A 20,445-nucleotide genomic window follows, 5' to 3' on the forward strand; every position below is an offset into this window, starting at 1 on the left:
AAAATTTAAGATGTCATCACGCCAAACATTTTACCCCTTAAGCTTGGCAGTGGTGATGGGTGGTCATGTGAATGCGATGCAGTTTGTTTATAGCATGACATTAGATATTTTTACTATTGCATTAAGGCAACAAGAATGATAAAGTGAAGTTCATATGTGGAGATTATCCTGCTTGTAAGTATCATAAACATGTGTTCGTCACAGATCTTATTTTCTGCAGTATTGGAAAAATCCCATTGCTTTTTATCGAGTGAGAACTTGAGATGATAACTTTCGGGTCGGCCTACAGAAATACATCGCTGCTCCACTCTATCGTCATCAGCTAATAACACTCACAGTACACAGGGCATGGTGTTGAGGCTCTTTGCGGCGGCTCCCTCCAGCTGCAGAGCTCTCTTGGTGCAGAATAACACTGTGCTGTGGTCCTTGGCGTGGTGGCAGCAGGCCGCCAGCTGGCACCACACCTGCAACTCCACCACAGAGTCAGTCCAGCTGCATTCAGAGGCCATGCTCACCAGCTTCAGGTGAGGGGAGAGGAGGGGGTACATTAGAACAGCAGAGAGGGGAGTGAAGGGAAGGGAGGAGAGGAGAGGATTGAGTGGGAGAAAAAAGAGATGGGAGGTAAGCAGGGGAGGGAGAGCATAGAAGTGTGAGGATACAGCATTTTGACAGTAAATCATCAGGAATTACAGAATCACTAAAAACATAAAGAGTAACATTACAATTAAAAGTTTATCAACAATATCAAAATATCTTCAGTAAAACAAACTATATTCAGAAGAGGAAACATTATAAATTATACAGAATAAATTTGAATACTTGCTTGGATAGCAATCTACTGAACATATGATCTATGTATATAGTGTACCATATACATAACAAAAATGGTTTAAGGTCACACACACACGGGGTAAATAAAATGGGTAGTAGAGAATGAAAAGTAGGAAGGCCAAGAGGACAGACAGAAGAAAGGAAAGGGACAGATATGAAGGAAGTACAGGAGGGGGAAAAGACATGTGGCGGTAAGCAGAGGATGGAGAATAAAATGTAAAGACAAGCATGGGAACAGGAGAGGCACAGAGGAGGAAAGCAAATTTGGCAGTTAATCCAGGATGGAGGGGAACGTAGCATAGGGATGAGGAGGGTACACAGAAAGTGAAAGATTAAAAGGATTAGGGGAAGAGGAAAGGAAAGAACGACAGGAGGAATATAAAACAATTTAGGAGAGATAGGAGTAAAAGAAAATGGGAAGGAAGGAAGGAGAAGGCCAGAAGAGGGATAAATGAACGATTCGAATGATACACCTGCTCCCACTTCAATTCTGTCTGCGCATTTGCATGCAGGATACGCATCGTTAAGTGCCATTCCAAACCAACTAGAGGGGAGAAACAGTTATTAAACCCTCCAACAACAAATCTGCATCAGTCCTGACTTAACATGCAAATAACAATTACTCATTAACTGCACCAAGTAAGACAGACATTTTGTATTTTCATTAAGATTTAAAATATTTGTGGTTACTTTGCACTTTGAAAGTCTTGTATATTTACAGGGACTGTTGCCAAAACCAAGCAATCATGTTTAAACAAGCACTTTTGACATCATTATATGTCCTTTTTCATCCGAGAGATGCTGATTCTTGGTAACAAGGTGCTACGACACTTCTTGTTTCTGCGGTGGAGAGGGGAGCAACTTTGCTCACAGCCTCCACCTTGAAGAAGGAGCCTCATTCAGCTGAGAGGGAGACTACAGGCAGTTTTTGACGGAGTGGGAGTTTGCAGGGGTCGGTTTTGAATCGGGCCAAAGTGAGAAAACACAGGTGTGGCAAAAGATAAAGGGCACAGAGTGTTAGAGAGGAGGATTCTCAAAGCATAATGATCAAGGCAGCGACAGTATTTAGAAGATGTTGACAAATGATGAGATAAAGACAGGGTCTGAGGGCAGTCTTGGCATCTGTTACTGCCATCTGGGCAACAGCTACTGTAGGAAAACATGATGAGAGACGAAGAAGTGCATACTGCCGAGAGACTGGGAACAGAGAACTCCATATGCCTTGGGTTCCTGTTGCACTGGAGCATCTCCAATCCAACCAGCACTCGCGTCATGGCGGACACTTCCTCATTCTCACACTAAAAACAAGGGAAGCACAGAGCACACCGAGCTGAACAAACACTCATCCCTCAAGTTTAATTATAGAAAACACACATACATGTATTAATATTTGCTGTTAAATTATAAATGGAGCTGTATGATATTGCACAGCGTCTTTTATAATGTATGATGTGCTATTGTGTGGGAAATGAGTTGATGAATGATTTAGATTAAAGATCAATCCCTTTTACATTAACGCTGCATTTCTTGACTTTCACCGGAGGAAAAACTAATGGAGTTGTGAGTCAAGGCAGGTTAAAGGCACTATGTAGGGCAGGGAAGTCTTGGCTGACAAACGGTCGTAGGATTAGGGTGACACATCGAGCAGTCTGCGAAAATGACAGATGGTATAAGCGCTTACATTTCTGTTCCCACTGTAAAGCAGTACAATCGGTAAATATGACATCCGGATACAATGCTGCGATCGGGATGTGGCGGATGTAACGCCTACCCACATCAAATGTTAATTAATAAAAATGTCAGGCATCACCATCCTACACTTATAAGCACATTATAGAGGAGCAGCGGGGACGCATTGATAAAGGCTCCATTATGAAAGTGACATGATGAGGTTATGAGAGGAAGATGCGGGTGTCTCGCGAGTAATCACCCTCCTCTACTTATTTAGTAGTGCAGTAAAAAAGTTCCACATTTGTTATATCATTTATGATATTCAAGGGGAATAGAAGTTTAAGTAGGAAAGTTTAAAAATATAACATTTATGGATTTTCTTTCTTGTATTTTCGCCATAATTTAAAACCAATCTCTCTTTTCTTCTGCATTGTTGTGATGCAACAGTGATACGACATCTGAAGCATTCATCTGACTTTTGAAAAGTCTTGTTTTGTCTCACACCTTTTATTCAGACAGATCTTGCAAATAATTCTGCTTTGTAGAACGTTTAACTTTTAAAGTGTGGTGTATGGCAGGCCGAGTGTGGCTTGTCATTTTGCATACTGTATAGAGTGTGGACTTCAAGGCTTCTTTGTAGAAAAGGGGGAGTTGGCCTTGATCTCTGCCATAATGTTAATATTAATATAGATCTTGGGCGCCACAGCAGTGCACCTGAAAAATAACACAACACACCTATCGGAGACATCCCACTTATTCTTAACAATATAACATATTTTATAATAAGTTATAGTATTAACATCTGAGCTACACATACATGTAACTAAACTAAAACATGTAACTTAAAGGTCTCCTATTATGCTATATTTGAACAATATATTGTAGGTCAATATCTATATAAAACATGTCTCTGAAGTGTTTTGCTCAAAATACCAAACAGATCACCCATTGTAGCATGCCCCATACCCCTCTATTTCAGCCCTGTTCCTGAAGTGCTGATTCTGATTCTTTAAATGAACTAGCTGCTGCTGGCCACACCCTGTTGCAGTGTCATGATCTCTCCTCTGAAGAGAGTTTTCTACCAGGAGAAACTGAGCTAAACGCTGCCGTGATAAAACGCCATATTATGTTCAAACCACATCAGTCATTATTTCTGAAACACTTCTCAGAATTTACCACTAGAACAGAGACAGTATATGTATTATATTTACAACAACTCTAAGTCCCTCCTGCAGACAACAGAGGTGCTGCGGAGGGGATTCAGCTCGCAAGTGTATATGGGGGACGACAGGTTGGGACGTGTAACGTGGGCGGGACGTTGCCAGGAGTTCAATATAAAGCCAGCCCACATTTCGGTTATGACGTCATAACTAAAGCAAATCTGGATCAGCTTGTTTGTACCCCAGTTTTTATAGATGTGGATAAGGAGGAAAAGAGAGAGGGTTGTATTTTCTGACACCTTGTTGAGTCTTCTTACACACCAGGGACACATATTTATGTAGAAAAGACAGCAACAAGTGCATTTTGCATAATAGGGGACCTATCTTTAAACAAAGTATTACCTACTTTCCTACAAGAGATATAAACTAGTTATTGGAGGTCATGTTAACTTGTTAGCCTTGAACAGCAGCTGGATTCTTGCCTACGTGAGGTTAGCTCAATGCTACATTAGCATCAATGGTGTCAGAACTGGAGAGCATTTCTGTATTGAAATAAAAGAATACCTTCCTCAATGACGAGGATGTTTCTGCTCTCATCGTGAATAGCTTCATTAAAAGTTTGATGTACAGATGGTTCATCCAATCCACCTGCCATGTATTTTTGTAAAGGTACCTGCCCTTTTCCAAACATGTTCTAATGATTGATTCTCAGACGGTTCTGTGTGACAAACCATCTGGCGAGGCAGGGTTAATCTCCATATGCAGGTTACTTATGTCTTTTCCTTTCGATGGGACAGCGCTACAGATGTTTCCTAGCAAACAATTGGCATATGTTTAAAGCCTTTACAAGCTAAGACATTTCCTAAGTTTTGATGGTGTACGTCGTAGCTCAGTATAGATTTATGAATAATTTGTGGAACCCAATCCTCGACTGAAATGAACCGAACAATTCTGAAATGAACATGGATTAGCAACATTCCGTCGTTTTGGGCTGAGAATAGCACCTCATCTTTAGTGTCCATCTTTGAGCCGATCTGCTGCTGCAACAGCCTCTTGGTCTGCACCCATGTGGCCACCACCTGTTTCCTTGCTGCGATGGGGACGCTCTCCGCTGGGGTGTTGCAGGTGGATATGCTGAGGGCGTAGTCACACAGCTAGAAGAAAGAGTGGAAAACAACATGAGATAATATTCTATCGGCTAGAAGTACTTGGTCCTGGAAATTAAAATCAATGGTATTTTTCCATTGGATTTTGGAATAATACTGAAAATAAGATCTGGGGCCCTCACACATTTAAGATACTTACCACGTTTTGTTAAGCAGGATAATACCCACATGTAACACTACTTTAGGATTTTTGAAGTGTAGTGTAAATGCAATGGCCAGACATTAAAAGCTATAGCATTAGGTTATAAACAAACTTTATCCCGGTTGCTTGGCTGCACGTCGTCACGGCTAAGCTGAAGGTGTGAGGATGTTTAGTAGTTTATTTAGAGACTTGTTAGAAACGTGTTTATAACACAGAATCTTTAGTCATCAATTTAATCAAGTGGGGTAATTTGACATTGACATGACATTAACATTCTCAGGATTAAACATAATCCTAAAATACATTGAGATATCAATGTTTGTATCATATACCATAGAATAACATGCTTATTAGAAGAGTTTGCAGAAACTGGACATTCTCTAGCCCAAGGCCCTCTGCCAGCCTGTCAGCTGCAGACTCGACAGACTGACTGAAATAAAAAGCTGAGAATTCAGAAAGACTTTGTTCAAGCTAGAGACTGTATCTGACCCTGATGTACTGTCGACTATTTATAAAAAATGTATTGGCGAGGATCATTTTTTATCTTTACTTCCAAAAGGAAACCGACACGATGAAATGTAGTTAATAATTCACTGATAAAGTGCCTTTCATGTGGAGTTAGAGCGGATATTCATGGTGGATCATTTGAATATAAAAGAAAAAAAAGAACAGGGTTTAATTTGGAGCTGCAGCACATTCAGAGAACAGACACATTACACTTCAGTTACATGCAGTGATGAAAGCTTCATGTGAGTGTGTGCTGTGCGTACTGCATGCGTGCGCATAGTTGGATGAATAATGTATGTCAAAGGATGAACGGGATAACAATATAAGTGCTTCAACTTCTCACCTGTGATGCTCTATAATGATATCATGGCAAGGAGGTATAAAGCTTCCTGAAAGGCCATGTAGCTTTTGATGCCACTTCAAATGATCAGAGAATAAATAATAAAATGAACAGCTACATTAATACTAAACTTACAAAAGGGTGAATGGTGCCTCTATACTACATTTAATTATATTTGGTACAATTTCCCACAAAGAAGGGCATAGGGTCATACAACACTGAGCTGATTTTGAAGAAGATTCAAGATTGAAGATTCAACTTTATTGTCATTGCACAGAGTACAAGTACTAGGACAACGAAATGCGGTCTCTGCATTTGACCCATCCTAGTGTTAGGAGCAGTGGGCTGCCATTATGTATGGCGCCCGGGGAGCAGTGTAGGTAACCAGTGTCTTGCTCAGGGACACCACGGTGGCACTTGGTCTTTCGGGGACTTTTTGGTGACCTTCCAGTTCCCAGGCCAACCCCCTATGGACTTCGCCACCACCGCCCTAAATTTTAATTTTGCGGGATCATTCAGAGGCCAGCACACGTTGATAATAAACAAAAAAATCTAATAAATAGTTTTGTGTTTTGTCCTCCAATGTCCAGCAGTTGCTCTGCCTCAACTGTTATTTACATAATTCCATGCTAGATAGAAAGCATTTGTTGCTAAAGTAAAGCTAGCAGCTTAGCTTGTTGCTAACTTAAGCAGCCATTAGCTCAGTTAGCTGTGCGGCACTAACTTGGAGCACCGGGGAAATGACAGCTGTAGCAAACATGTCATTTTTATTTATTTACTTAAACTAACTTGATAGGACAAACACTTGGATAGCTCCTATTTAAATAAGTAGAGTATACAAGTTGTAAAATGTGCTAAATGCCAGAGCATTTTCTTTAATTTGACTTAGAGAAGACTAGATATGATGCTGCCAGTGTTGCCAACTCCATAGTAAGGAAAGCAGCTATTGGCTGTCCGAATAGTCACAAGAAGTCGTAGCCTAATTTGCAAAATTTGCTTCTATGAATGTAATTGTAATGGAAGCTGTAGGAGAGACAAAAAATGGGAAAAACACCCTTAATATATTCAGAACTACATCTGAACTTTCTTCTGTTTTTAAATATGTTTGCCATTGAAATAGGCCATCACTTGAGGAGTTCAATGCTTTGTCTCTAGACCCACATTAAACGTTAGAATACCACATTTAATCAAAACTTTGTGGGACGGAATTGCTAGCTCTACGTTCAACCTTCCTTCTTTATCCGGGCTTGGGACCAGCAGAGTGACCAAAAGGCGCCACTTTGCAAGCCAGGGCGGGATCAGATGGGGCTTTGTGCATGCGTGATGCATTTGCAGTCATTGCCATAAAAAAGTCTCCTTGAACGAGTAGCTAGATTTGTTGCTAGTAGCTTTTGAAAAATCGCCAAAGGATTTGGAAAAGTCGGCAGATTTGGCCAAGTTGGCAACACTGGACGCTGCTGTGACGAGAGTCAGGCAAGTTTTGCGCTACTGAGCAACTTCCATAGTAAAGAATGGACTGTGTCTCCAACTCTGTATCCAGATATCTTTAAACATCTATAAGCTATGGAACACTGCGATGGGATAGTTTCCAGTCCTTGGTTGAACCCTGGCGACAGGGGGAGCGGCACCAATGTTATGCTAAAAACCTAACCTAAGAAAGCAGGCAAGCTAAGAACTGATTAAAATGTGTCACTGTATGCAATGCCTGTGTAAGAACCCTATACAAAATGCACTTTTCATTAGTGTCTGTTTTGGTGAACCCTGTGAAGTTTTAGGCATAAGGCAAAGTGCTGCATTACAGAACATCCATTGGGAAAGATGTATGAGAAGGTCTCTTATCGGCACATTTTATGGAGGTCAGATGACATGAAGGTAAATATCTCCAAAATAATGTCAAAAAAGCTTCCCATTTCTTCTATAAAAACAGGTCAGTGACTGATACCTTTCTGTTTGCAAGGTTGGAAGGTGGTTTAAACTTTAGTTTGAATAAAGGAAAATATGAGCCTTTAAAGGGTATATCTATAAAGCAGATTACAATTTGAATTTCTGAACACGTCTCGCAGAAAATTCAGAAAACTCCCTTCAGAGATTATAGGAACACTCCTTTCAGAGATTATGATTGATTCTTATGCCTTGAATGCTGGAATTTCAGACATTGTTTTCAAAATGGAAAGATCAGAAAAGGAGAAAAAAAGCAGCTTAAGTCAACACAATCAGTACGGGGGGATTTGGTGGCTGGTCAGTCATGTGTGCTTCAACAAATAGATGCAATCTACAAACTTCCATCCCAACACATTTAACTTCACGTTGTGATGTGTAGAAAAAAACGTGTTTCCAAGTTTTCTTGATTTCACATTACATTAAAACTGGATATTTTAGAATGCCTGAGCCTCATCGGCTACTCCTCAGAACATCATGAGTGACCAATGGAGTCTTACAGTTGTCCTGAAAGCAGTTCTCTGTGCTTTTCTTTCTTATTTGTGCAAATTGTAATGGAATGTCATTAACTGCTTTGCAAATAAATTGTGATGCAGGAAATGCATGTTTGGGAAGAGAGGATATTTTGATGCTAATGTTTAGCGATGTGTGCAGCTTTATGCAAACACATGTGACATAGGAAGTTTGTATACATTGACATGTTTATATATTCATTCAGATTCATAATTATGCTCACTCTTATCTATATATACAGTGGGGCAAAAAAGTATTTAGTCAGCCACCAATTGTGCAAGTTCTCCCATTTAAAAAGATGAGAGATGCCTGTAATTTTTATCATAGGTATACCTCAACTATGAGAGACAGAATGAGAAAAAGAAATCCAGGAAATCACATTGTAGGATTTTTAATGAATTAATTGGTAAATTCCTCGGTAAAATAAGTATTTGGTCACCTACAAACAAGCAAGATTTCTGGCTCTCACAGACCTGTAACTTCTTCTTTAAGAGGCTCCTCTGTCCTCCACTCGTTACCTGTATTAATGGCACCTTTTTGAACTCGTTATCAGTATAAAAGACACCTGTCCACAACCTCAAACAGTCATACTCCAAACTCCACTATGGCCAAGACCAAAGAGCTGTCAAAGGACACCAGAGACAAAATTGTAGACCTGCACCAGGCTGGGAAAACTGAATCTGCAATAGGTAAGCAGCTTGGTGTGAAGAAATCAACTGTGGGAGCAATTATTAGAAAATGGAAGACATACAAGACCACTGCTAATCTCCCTCAATCTGGGGCTCCACGCAAGATCTCACCCCGTGGGGTCAAAATGATCACAAGAACGGTGAGCAAAAATCCCAGAACCACACGGGGGGACCTAGTGAATGACCTGCAGAGAGCTGGGACCAAAGTAACAGAGGCTACCATCAGTAACACACTACGCCGCCAGGGACCTAAATCCTGCAGTTCCAGACGTGTCCCCCTGCTTAAGCCAGTACATGTCCAGGCCCATCTGAAGTTTGCTAGAGGGCATTTGGATGATCCAGAAGAGGATTGGGAGAATGTCATATGGTCAGATGAAACCAAAATAGAACTTTTTGGTAAAAACTCAACTTGTCGTGTTTGGAGGAGAAAGAATGCAGAGTTGCATCCAAAGAACACCATACCTACTGTGAAGCATGGGGGTGGAAACATCATGCTTTGGGGCTGTTTTTCTGCAAAGGGACCAGGACGACTGATCCGTGTAAAGGAAAGAATGAATGGGGCCATGTATCGTGAGATTTTGAGTGAAAACCTCCTTCCATCAGCAAGGGCACTGAAGATGAAGCGTGGCTGGGTCTTTCAGCATGACAATGATCCCAAACACACCGCCAGGGCAACGAAGGAGTGGCTTCCTAAGAAGCATTTCAAGGTCCTGGAGTGGCCTAGCCAATCTCCAGATCTCAACCCCATAGAAAATCTTTGGAGGGAGTTGAAAGTCCGTGTTGCCCAGCGACAGCCCCAAAACATCACTGCTTTAGAGGAGATCTGCATGGAGGAATGGGCCAAAATACCAGCAACAGTGTGTGGAAACATTGTGAAGACTTACAGAAAACGTTTGACCTCTGTCATTGCCAACAAAGGGTATATAACAAAGTATTGAGATGAACTTTTGTTATTGACCAAATACTTATTTTCCACAATAATTTGAAAATAAATTCTTTAAAAATCCTACAATGTGATTTTCTGGATTTTCTTTTCTCATTCTGTCTCTCATAGTTGAGGTATACCTATGATGAAAATTACAGGCCTCTCTCATCTTTTTAAATGGGAGAACTTGCACAATTGGTGGCTGACTAAATACTTTTTTGCCCCACTGTATGCAAATACTGCTACTTATCCTGTGATTCGCTCCTATTGCTGCTATGACACCTAGTTCTATCTTACCCAAATTTGGTTTGATTTAAAAAAGACATTAGTGACAGAGAATAGTATTATTATTTGCAAAAGCACAAAATCATAAATGCTACCTATGAAATATATACATTGATTGTTCTTGTTGTAACAACTCTTTTGTAAAATTAACCGGTGCAATATACAGTATACTTTTACCCTGACTATATTTATATTAGAGTTTTGCCCAGAAAAATACAGTATGAGGGCGCAACGTCACTTCAGGCCCGCCCACTTTCCGGTGAAAACCCTGCATTAGAGTGAAGCGGAAAATAATAGTTTGTTCATGTCTTAAAGCTGCTGAGTCATATGCTTGCTTGCTTGCTTTTGTGACATTAAAAACTCTTTAGCAACTTCGAACACAGCGTCAATTATAGTCGATTGTGACAGATCGAGAATATGCTTCACAGCTGGTAGGAGGGGCATCAATGACCGCTAGGGGGGGCACGGCCCTCGAATGCCCCCCCTTAGCGCCGGCACTGTTTTGGTCTGAGGGCACACGCCGACAGTAAGAGGGAGCAGCGCCCCTGTTAGCCTGTGTAAATGTTAACATACTTTTTAATGCTGCTATTTGTGTTTTTCTTGTACCTTGGATGTGCTCTTACTTTTTTACTTCTCATTTTCATTTCTGGTGCATATAGCTATTTCCAGTTTCTACTGAGACACGTGACTCTAATGTTCAAAAGGGTCTTTTTTTTCCCGTGTCCAAAACCAGAGCCCAGTCTGTTCTTAACTGCTTAGAGATGTCCTTCCCCTTAGTCTATCACAATTTAAATATCACAAACAGAGCAGCATACTCAGCAGTGTTAACAAGAAATACAATAACATACATAAAATGACTAATGTTGTGGTCATGGTTGCAGAATGTCTAAAGCATCCTTGATGCTTGGTAAGGGGGCTTAGGGTTGAAATGAGGTGTGTGTGTGTGTGTGTGTGTGTGTGTGTGTGTGTGTGTGTGTGTGTGTGTGTGTGTGTGTGTGTGTGTGTGTGTGTGTGTGTGTGTGTGTGTGTGTGTAGGTTGAATTGAGGGGAGGCTTATTTAAACAGCCTCTTATTGGTCACAGCTGATGGGAAAAAGGATTTGCTGGCCATGGGGACTTTCACTCTCCAGCCGGATGGCAGCGGCTGAAATGCTGGGATGAGAGGATGATTAATGTCGGTTGTGTTTTTTCGTTGTAGATTGGGAGAAAAAGCCTTGGAGTTATTTAATGTTAGTGTAGTATGTTATCAATAATACATACTGTAGTTCAAGGCCACTTAGTCCACAAGATGATTTCGAGCTATGACTCTCGTTTGAGAGCATCCAGATTCCTCTAATGAAGACCATGTGGTGTTAAACAGGCACATCTTGAGGGTGTTATTCATGTAAATTCCATCCGTCTCTTGGCGGTCCACTACCAACTCAGAGCAACTTTTAACTCGACATCACAAATAAAGACAAGTAATAATACTATCAGGCGTGTGGAAGCGTGCGGTCAAACACTGTTTCATACCACACTTGCAGACTTCATTGTCTGACATTCTAAACCTTCTGGACCTGCGCACTAATCTGCTTTCTGGAATGAAACTAGGTCAAAAACACAAATAAAACTAAAACTTTGCTCATACAAACCTGTTTTTAATTTGCTCTGTCCCCTTAGCTGCAACAATATAAATGTCCCTGCTGTGGGATGAATGAAGGATTTGTTATTTCTGAAAAAACGTACAGGCATGCCACACAGGAGTTCATTTCCCACACACACACACACACACACACACACACACACACACACACACACACACACACACACACACACACACACACACACACACACACACACACACACACACACACACACACACACACACTGACATACCTCTAATGCCTTGCGAACATCCTGAAGGGCAACAGGGTCTAAGAAAACCCCTTGGCCGCTGGCAGCCTTCTCCATCCCTTTCTCAGGTCTGTTTTTGCTCCTGTCTGCCGGCGGGGCTGGCTCGATGCCGTCTGGTCCGCACAGAGGCTGAATCAACCCCCGGGCCACGGCATCACACAGCAGCACAAACAGAGCACGATTCCTGAGAAATACAAAACAGAGAATGCTCCAAACTGACATTATATGAAGAAGAACAAGAACTGAAAGTGGTCCTTGAAGGCAAACAAACAGCAGATATCTTTGTTTTTCTTTTTAAGCACTTCATGGAAGTGAAAACCCTCGCCACAGATTTGGAACGCAAAATGCATATTTCCTTGGCAACATCATTACACGAGAATATCGCCGAGTCCGAACATTCACATAATTATTTCACTGCTCAGGACAGTTGAGGTGTTTTCATGAGCGTTCACTGCTTCTTTTTCTAGATAGAAATAAGAACAGAGCTCAAACGTCTGTTCCTCAGGAAGCTCAGTGCCATGGCAAATGAATGAAGAAGCATTTATTGAAAGTTGACTTTGACCGTGCCTAAATTTATTTTCTGTGTGCATAATGCTGTGTCAGCTGAAATCCTGAATTAGAACTGTGTTTGCCCTGAAGTCCTCTGACGGCTGACTAAATGATTAATGGGCTGATGAAAACTTTTCTCAACTTAAATTCAAAAGTATCATCAGTCTAATAGCATTAGTGTCATCTGTGATATCCTGTTACAGAACTGCAAAATCTGTCATCATATATTATTACATGGTTTAGTTGAATACTCGATTCTGATTGGTCAAATCCTAACATGTGACACGTTGTTAATGCAGTAGTACAGACAGCTGACAAGGATTTATTGACCGTTGCTCAGGAGGATCAAGACAGAGAAAGGAAAAGATGATAAAATACGGAGCAGTGGACATCAGATAAATCCAGAAGAAGAACAGACAGGAAGTGAACACTAACAGGAACTTGGTCTGGGCTCTGCAGGGTTTAAGGACTTGTTGGTGGATCAGAAACTCTGAACGGACTTGAACAGTTACAGAAAACCTCCATGAGTGCTGCCGTAAAGTTGTTGATGTCGCAGTTCCAGCCGTTGATGCCCGGTGGAACGGAAGGTTTTTCTTCTTAGCAGATCAAATACGATCATTTTTGAGTCAATCAAATAATTTCAATTAATATTTGGAGTCGAGTCGTGATTTTTGTTTAGTATCTGTCTGTGTAATAATCCCACAGATATTTCGCGTCGGGCTCCCTGATCAGCCTGTCGGGTATTCTTTTCCCCATAGTGACCACCTCACTGCACATTATCCCTTACATAGGATACCATCACCCTACACTTTCTACAGGATTTCTGAAACAAAATCCATTGAAATACAGTGATTCATCATGATTAATGACCTATTTGATTATATATATGTACTTGAGGGCAAGGTTGGATTACTGGCTGCATTAGTCAGGTACAGGACCATGGTGAGTTAGAATTCATTGCCTATGCATTGTTTCAAATTCTTATCAAACAGTGTGTGTATGTACAAGTATTTGTGTGTAAATGTGTGTTTGACTGTGTGTGTGGACTCCAGGATGAATGGCTGAGACAAAGACAAAGATGCTGCACATAGTTGTTAGAAATGCAACCAAAAAAAACATTGAACTTTGATTCAGAAATTAAAATGCCAATGTTATGAATAAAGTTTCAAAGCTTTGAACTATTTGGTACAGCTCTATCAGGCGTGGGGAGTAACAGATTACATGGAATGGGATTACCTAATCATGATGCAAAAAATGTGTAACATAAAGAGAAGATGTAATCAGATTACTGTTCCATTTTTGAAAAACAGGTTGCTGATAAAAATGCATTAATACATTATAGGTAGACATAGAGCCTGGTTTACTAAAACAGAGTTATTGTTTGCTTTTTATTCATTTATTAAACTAACACACTTTGTAAGCTCTACTATTCTGTAGGTCTAGTCTACATTTAAGGACACATTTTTTATCCTAAAAATCTTGTTTTTTTCTTCTCTAAGGTTAGATTCACATAATACACTTAAGTAAAAGTAGTTTGATGTGGAGGTAATCCAAAAGTAACGTAAAGTAATAAAGTTACACTCATTTTATATTGTGATACTTAGATTAGTATCTTAATTTGCATTTTTAAAGGAACCCTCTTAACCCTGGCTCTAGTAAATAACTGACACTTGTTAGGAGACGCAGCCTACCCGGTGAACTCTGTCTTTTGGAGCCCAGTCACCAGAGTCTGGAAGGTGGGAAGCAGGCGTTGGTACTCCCCAGCTGCCAACAAGTGGCTGCTGTAGTTCCACAGGTAGACGGCTGCGTTCGCTACCACCCACGGCTCCCTGATCTCTGCCCCAAGCTCCGCTGCCCGCGAGAAGCTGGAGGTGGCGTAGGCAGAGAGAGCCTGGATCAGGTCTCTGTGGGGAGGGGAGAGTTAAAAAGTTGGAGTTTGAGAGAGACAGTGGACACATAGTGTTGTCTCTAGTGACCAATACAACTAAAAGGTGAAACAAACTTTAAAAACTTTGCTTTTTAAAGTTTTATTTCACAGGACTATTACATGAATAGTTGCTGAGAGATTCTGTGAGAGTGAGTGCATCGCTACCTTAACAATGTCAAACATATTTTATCTAATGAGGCGTTCAACACCAATTTGTTTTAGCAGCAGGATGCGCAGTGATAGCTCGCAGCCCACATTATGTTACCAAGTGCTGGAGGTGAACTTCAGGAAAAGAGTAGCAGTGTAGTTCCACTGCCGAATGTAATGTGTCAACTTTATAACGAGAATAGGCCGTTCAGACGCAGTGTGATCCCGCAGCTCTGCAGCGTGTGTCTATATTATTGTAGCCCAAAATAATAGCATCATTGATGACGTCTGAAGCAATGCCCAAACCACGGCGTCAGAATGGTTTTAAGTAGGTAACTGTGTAGATATTTGTCATTTCAAACAACCCCTATGTACTTTCTCGTTTTTATTTTATTTCATTAATTTAATTTGCCATATTCGGGTCACTAAAGAGATATGATTTGCAAAACTGTACTTTCAATAAAACATCAATCCAAATAAAGAATAACAACAAAAAAAAGGTTTTAGATCTGCAGTGATTCAAAAGATAAGGAAATAAAACTTATTTTATTGTATTAAAATGACTGCCTATTATCTTCTGTTACAAATAATGCACATCTGTCCACTTAAGAAACACATCACTGCACCACCTGTCACTGAGGTTATTGTACACTTACATTTAATAGCCACACAAACAGGTGGTAATTAAACGGTTGTCCAATATTACTCTATTTATTCAGCTTTGAATATGGCTTCTTTCTATTAACACTACAGGACTCCTAGTAAGTTAATGTTTTCCTTCTAAAAACTCAAAGAAACGGCTCAAGGACTTGTTTATGTTGGTTGTACAGAGAAGCATCCCTTGCTTCCTGCTTTTCAGCCTCAGGAGCTCACTCCCTGATGCTGAGAGTTTTTTTGCCAGGCATATCTTAAGTCTGCAGCCCCTCAGTTAGCGGCGGTAGCAACTGAAAGTTTTCCCGAGCTGCTCCTGCATGGGAAGTAATCTGTGGTGGAGAGGGAGCTGCCTCTCTCCAAAACACAAAGTCAAAGATTACTTTAACTGATAGCATTTTTCTAATAATTGTCTATAGATATTGCGATAAAGGAATTTTTTTTAAACTCAATATACTGTATATATATATACATCTTTTTTTATACTGAATTAGGTCTTACTACCTCGTCTTTTAAAATTGGCTTTGTATTAGTGACACCCTCGTTATATTGTTTTTATCAATTCTAAAGGTTTTATATGTTTTAACTTCTATTATTTAACAGTTGTATCAGCGGCATTTCCTGTTAAGTTGGTCTTTTAATCTCTTAATGGTTTATCCTATAATAATTATCAATACTTTTACATTGTTATTATTTTATTAGGAATACATGTTTATTCTATTTGTTTTATAGTTTTTTTTATATTTTGTTGTATTGATTTATTTTGTCTTCCTTCATTTATTTTATTTCTTTGAGAGGGATCATTATCTGTGTAATTGTTTTTATTATTATACCTTTTACATCCTTTTGTTTTAATACATTGAAACGATACTTGCATGTGTTCAGAAAAGCTCTTAACATCTGATCTGAGGTGAATTTCTTCTTGTTGATTTATTTTTTATTCAATTTTAATTTGTGATGTGTGCCCTATTATAAAGCACTTTGAGCTGAACTCGTGTATGAAAAGTGCAATATAAATAAGGCTTTATTATTATTATTATGATTATTATTATAGCTTATTGTATAATCATATCTTAAGATAACAAGAGATAAAAAAAGGAAAATAAATTACAAGGACATTTGGTCACTGAAACTGCTTAAGGTTTGTTCTGTCAGACTGTTTCCGAGGTACCATCGCTGCTTGTATAGCTGCTATAGCTACTCATAATTATAAATACCATATTATTGTAATTGTTTGATGTGACTATTTACAATGTTAAGCATTTCATATCATACATCTGGACTTAAATTGCCTTCAAAATTATTATTATAATTGTTTTAATGCACAACAAGGCAGAAACATACAGCACTGGCAAAATGACATCCAATACAGGCAACAGATCCAACTTTTTGTATGTTTTCACCTGTAACCAACCCAGTGCGGATCCTCTTCAGACACACAGCTCTCACTGTCCACTGCGGGGACCACGGGGCTGTTCAGCTGCCCCCCCTCTGCCAGAAGCTTCTGGACACTGGCCTGAGCAAGACAGAACAAAGTAACTTCAAAAGAGGATAGTCAAGGTGACTCCCAGGTTTGATAACTCTATAACAAAGGAGAAGAGAAGACCTCCCACTGTGTTAATGACAGGTTCTCCAGCTGTATGAGATCAAAGCAAAAAGGCTGGTGAGTGTTTTTATTTTGACGGCGGACAGGAAGAACCTGTCTTCGTCAATAGAATGAGACGTAGGTATATTTTAAAGGAATAAATTATTCTCAAGCTCTCAGAAGGGAGCTGATATGTGTCACGGAACAAAGAGGCATGAAAAGAGTGAGAAGAGAGGCAGCTGTGAGTGAGTTTCGACAGGGTCATGTAGTTACCGAAGATAGTTGTCTTCATTTTCTTCAAAGCGCCGTCAAGTTAACACATCGATGGAGTTAATAAAGACTTGGAGCTGCGGGATTGATGGGAAGTGGGACTACACAATAAGACAACAGTGTCGGAGTCCAACCAATCAACATCTACCTCATGGGCTTGTTAAAAATCCCATGTTTACTTCTGCAAACAGTCTCTATTCCTCACACAGCATTTTCAAAAGAACAACTCAGAACACTTCAGATCACGTTCGATGGAAATGAAAGTGATCAACCTGCATAATAGGCTGAATGCAAAGACAAAATCAAATCAAAATGAATGAATGATGCGGCAGGTTAGTCCGTTTTGCCGAAATTCCACTGCAGCATCTCAAAATGGCACTCAGTACTCTATATTGCCCTCAGGTGTTGATGTGCCATCCTGGTGGAGTTGGACTGCCTGTGTAACCTCTGTAAGGTCCAGGTATCGCCTCACCAGTAGTGACACTGACCCTGGACAAATGTGAAAGTTGTAAAAAACAGTCTGAAAAGTTGAAGAAGTTGGAAAATGTCAGTGGCCTCCACCTGGAAAACCATTCCTGTTTTGGGGGTCGTCTCATTGCTGCCCCTCTAGTGCAGCTTTTGTTAATTTCATTAACACCAAAGCAGCTGAAACTGATTAACAACCCCCTCTGCTACTGAACTGACCAGATCAATATCCCAGAAGTTTAATTGGCCTGATGCTATACTCTGATTAAAAAGTGTTCCTTTATTGTTTTTGAGCAGTGAATAATTAGCAAAACTAGAAACGTGTTTGTGCCACTGAAGGTCCACCAGTCATGGCATGTACTGTCATTCCACCTTGGTTATAATCCTTTAGATCATCATGAAAACTTACTGCAATTTACAGTGGGGCAAAAAAATATTTAGTCAGCCACAAATTGAGCAAGTTCTCCCATTTAAAAAGATGAGAGAGGCCTGTAATTTTTATCATAGGTATACCTCGACTATGAGAGACAGAATGAGAAAAAAAAATCCAGAAAATCACATTGTAGGATTTTTAATGAATTTATTTTCAAATTATTGTGGAAAATAAGTATTTGGTCAATAACAAAAGTTCATCTCAATACTTTGTTATATACCCTTTGTTGGCAATGACAGAGGTCAAACGTTTTCTGTAAGTCTTCACAAGGTTTCCACACACTGTTGCTGGTATTTTGGCCCATTCCTCCGTGCAGATCTCCTCTAAAGCACTGATGTTTTGGGGCTGTCGCTGGGCAACACGGACTTTCAACTCCCTCCAAAGATTTTCTATGGGGTTGAGATCTGGAGACTGGCTAGGCCACTCCAGGACCTTGAAATGCTTCTTACGAAGCCACTCCTTCGTTGCCCTGGCGGTGTGTTTGGGATCATTGTCATGCTGAAAGACCCAGCCACGCTTCATCTTCAGTGCCCTTGCTGATGGAAGGAGGTTTTCACTCAAAATCTCACGATACATGGCCCCATTCATTCTTTCCTTTCCACGGATCAGTCGTCCTGGTCCCTTTGCAGAAACACAGCCCCAAAGCATGATGTTTCCACCCCCATGCTTCACAGTAGGTATGGTGTTCTTTGGATGCAACTCTGCATTCTTTCTCCTCCAAACACGACGAGTTGAGTTTTTACCAAAAAGTTCTATTTTGGTTTCATCTGACCATATGACATTCTCCCAATCCTCTTCTGGATCATCCAAATGCCCTCTAGCAAAATTCAGACGGGCCTGGACATGTACTGGCTTAAGCAGGGGGACACGTCTTGAATTGCAGGATTTAAGTCCCTGGCGGCGTAGTGTGTTACTACGCCGCCAGGGACTGTCTGTGTGGTAGCCTCTGTTACTTTGGTCTCAGCTCTCTGCAGGTCATTCACTAGGTCCCCCCGTGTGGTTCTGGGATTTTTGCTCACCGTTCTTGTGATCATTTTGACCCCACGGGGTGAGATCTTGCGTGGAGCCCCAGATCGAGGGAGATTAGCAGTGGTCTTGTATGTCTTCCAGTTTCTAATAATTGCTCCCACAGTTGATTTCTTCACACCAAGCTGCTTACCTATTGCAGATTCAGTTTTCCCAGCCTGGTGCAGGTCTACAATTTTGTCTCTGGTCTCCTTTGACAGCTCTTTGGTCTTGGCCATAGTGGAGTTTGGAGTATGACTGTTTGAGGTTGTGGACAGGTGTCTCTTATACTGATAATGAGTTCAAAAAGGTGCCATTAATACAGGTAACGAGTGGAGGACAGAGGAGCCTCTTAAAGAAGAAGTTACAGGTCTGTGAGAGCCAGAAATCTTGCTTGTTTGTAGGTGACCAAATACTTATTTTACCGAGGAATTTACCAATTAATTCATTAAAAATCCTACAATGTGATTTCCTGGATTTTTTTTCTCATTCTGTCTCTCATAGTTGAGGTGTACCTATGATGAAAATTACAGGCCTCTCTCATCTTTTTAAATGGGAGAACTTGCACAATTGGTGGCTGACTAAATACTTTTTTGCCCCACTGTATGTCCATTCAGTCTTACACTTGTAATTACCTTTTTGATATTGTATTATATATCAGATTGCAGTTCCTTTTTACTGACTTTTAAACAATGGGGGTTTGTTTGGTTGTGTTATGAATAGAATACACCGGTTGGTTTTCCATAGAACGAGTTGCTAAAGAGGTGAAAAATGCTCTGATTCTACGGTAGCTTCAGGTGTAGCCACTCAGAGCATGTCTATAACGGATGGATTGCCAGCACCTGACTCTCTACATGGCTCTGACCGAGCTAACAGTGTTAACCTGAGGTGGAACCTGGGGGGTGGGCGCCACGCTTTTGCAATGATACAGTGGGTCTCTAATGATAAGTGGTAAAGAGGCTTTGCACTGACGTTGTGTTTCTATGGAGACAGGCTCGAAATTGTCGCCAAGTTCTGCGGTCAAAGTTCAAATTATTTTAACTATGACCTCATTTACCGCTGACCTTTCAATCGCAACCAATCAGATAAGAGCTGGATGTAGCTGTGCAAGCAAGCCATGAGGACAGAGCACATCATGTATCATGTGAATGCAGCTCAGGGCGTTATGAGTGGCAAATGCCTAGTGACACACACAGGGACTCATGCAATAAGTGGCCAGGCCAGCAAATACAAAAATATCACAGTGACGCTTGGAAAATAACACAGAGGGACTGCCTTCCCAGCTCAGGACCACGCCTCTCCATTATCTAATTACAAAGCCATAATAAGTCTGTACGACATGGTTTGCTGCGAT

At 40.6% G+C, this 20,445-nt stretch overlaps 1 protein-coding gene across 1 annotated transcript in view; it reads right to left on the minus strand.

Annotated features, from left to right (window-relative positions):
* LOC134858944 (cilia- and flagella-associated protein 46) overlaps positions 1-20,445 on the minus strand; it is a 99,559-nt gene that overhangs the window by 60,279 nt on the left and 18,835 nt on the right. The window contains 6 exon segments of the mRNA XM_063875186.1: positions 337-518; positions 2,019-2,129; positions 4,667-4,816; positions 12,042-12,243; positions 14,300-14,512; positions 16,737-16,849. Coding sequence (XP_063731256.1) covers positions 337-518; positions 2,019-2,129; positions 4,667-4,816; positions 12,042-12,243; positions 14,300-14,512; positions 16,737-16,849 — 971 coding nt within the window.

Source organism: Eleginops maclovinus, chromosome 22 (genome assembly GCF_036324505.1).
Source record: "Eleginops maclovinus isolate JMC-PN-2008 ecotype Puerto Natales chromosome 22, JC_Emac_rtc_rv5, whole genome shotgun sequence".
In the NCBI taxonomy this organism is placed as follows: domain Eukaryota; kingdom Metazoa; phylum Chordata; class Actinopteri; order Perciformes; family Eleginopidae; genus Eleginops; species Eleginops maclovinus.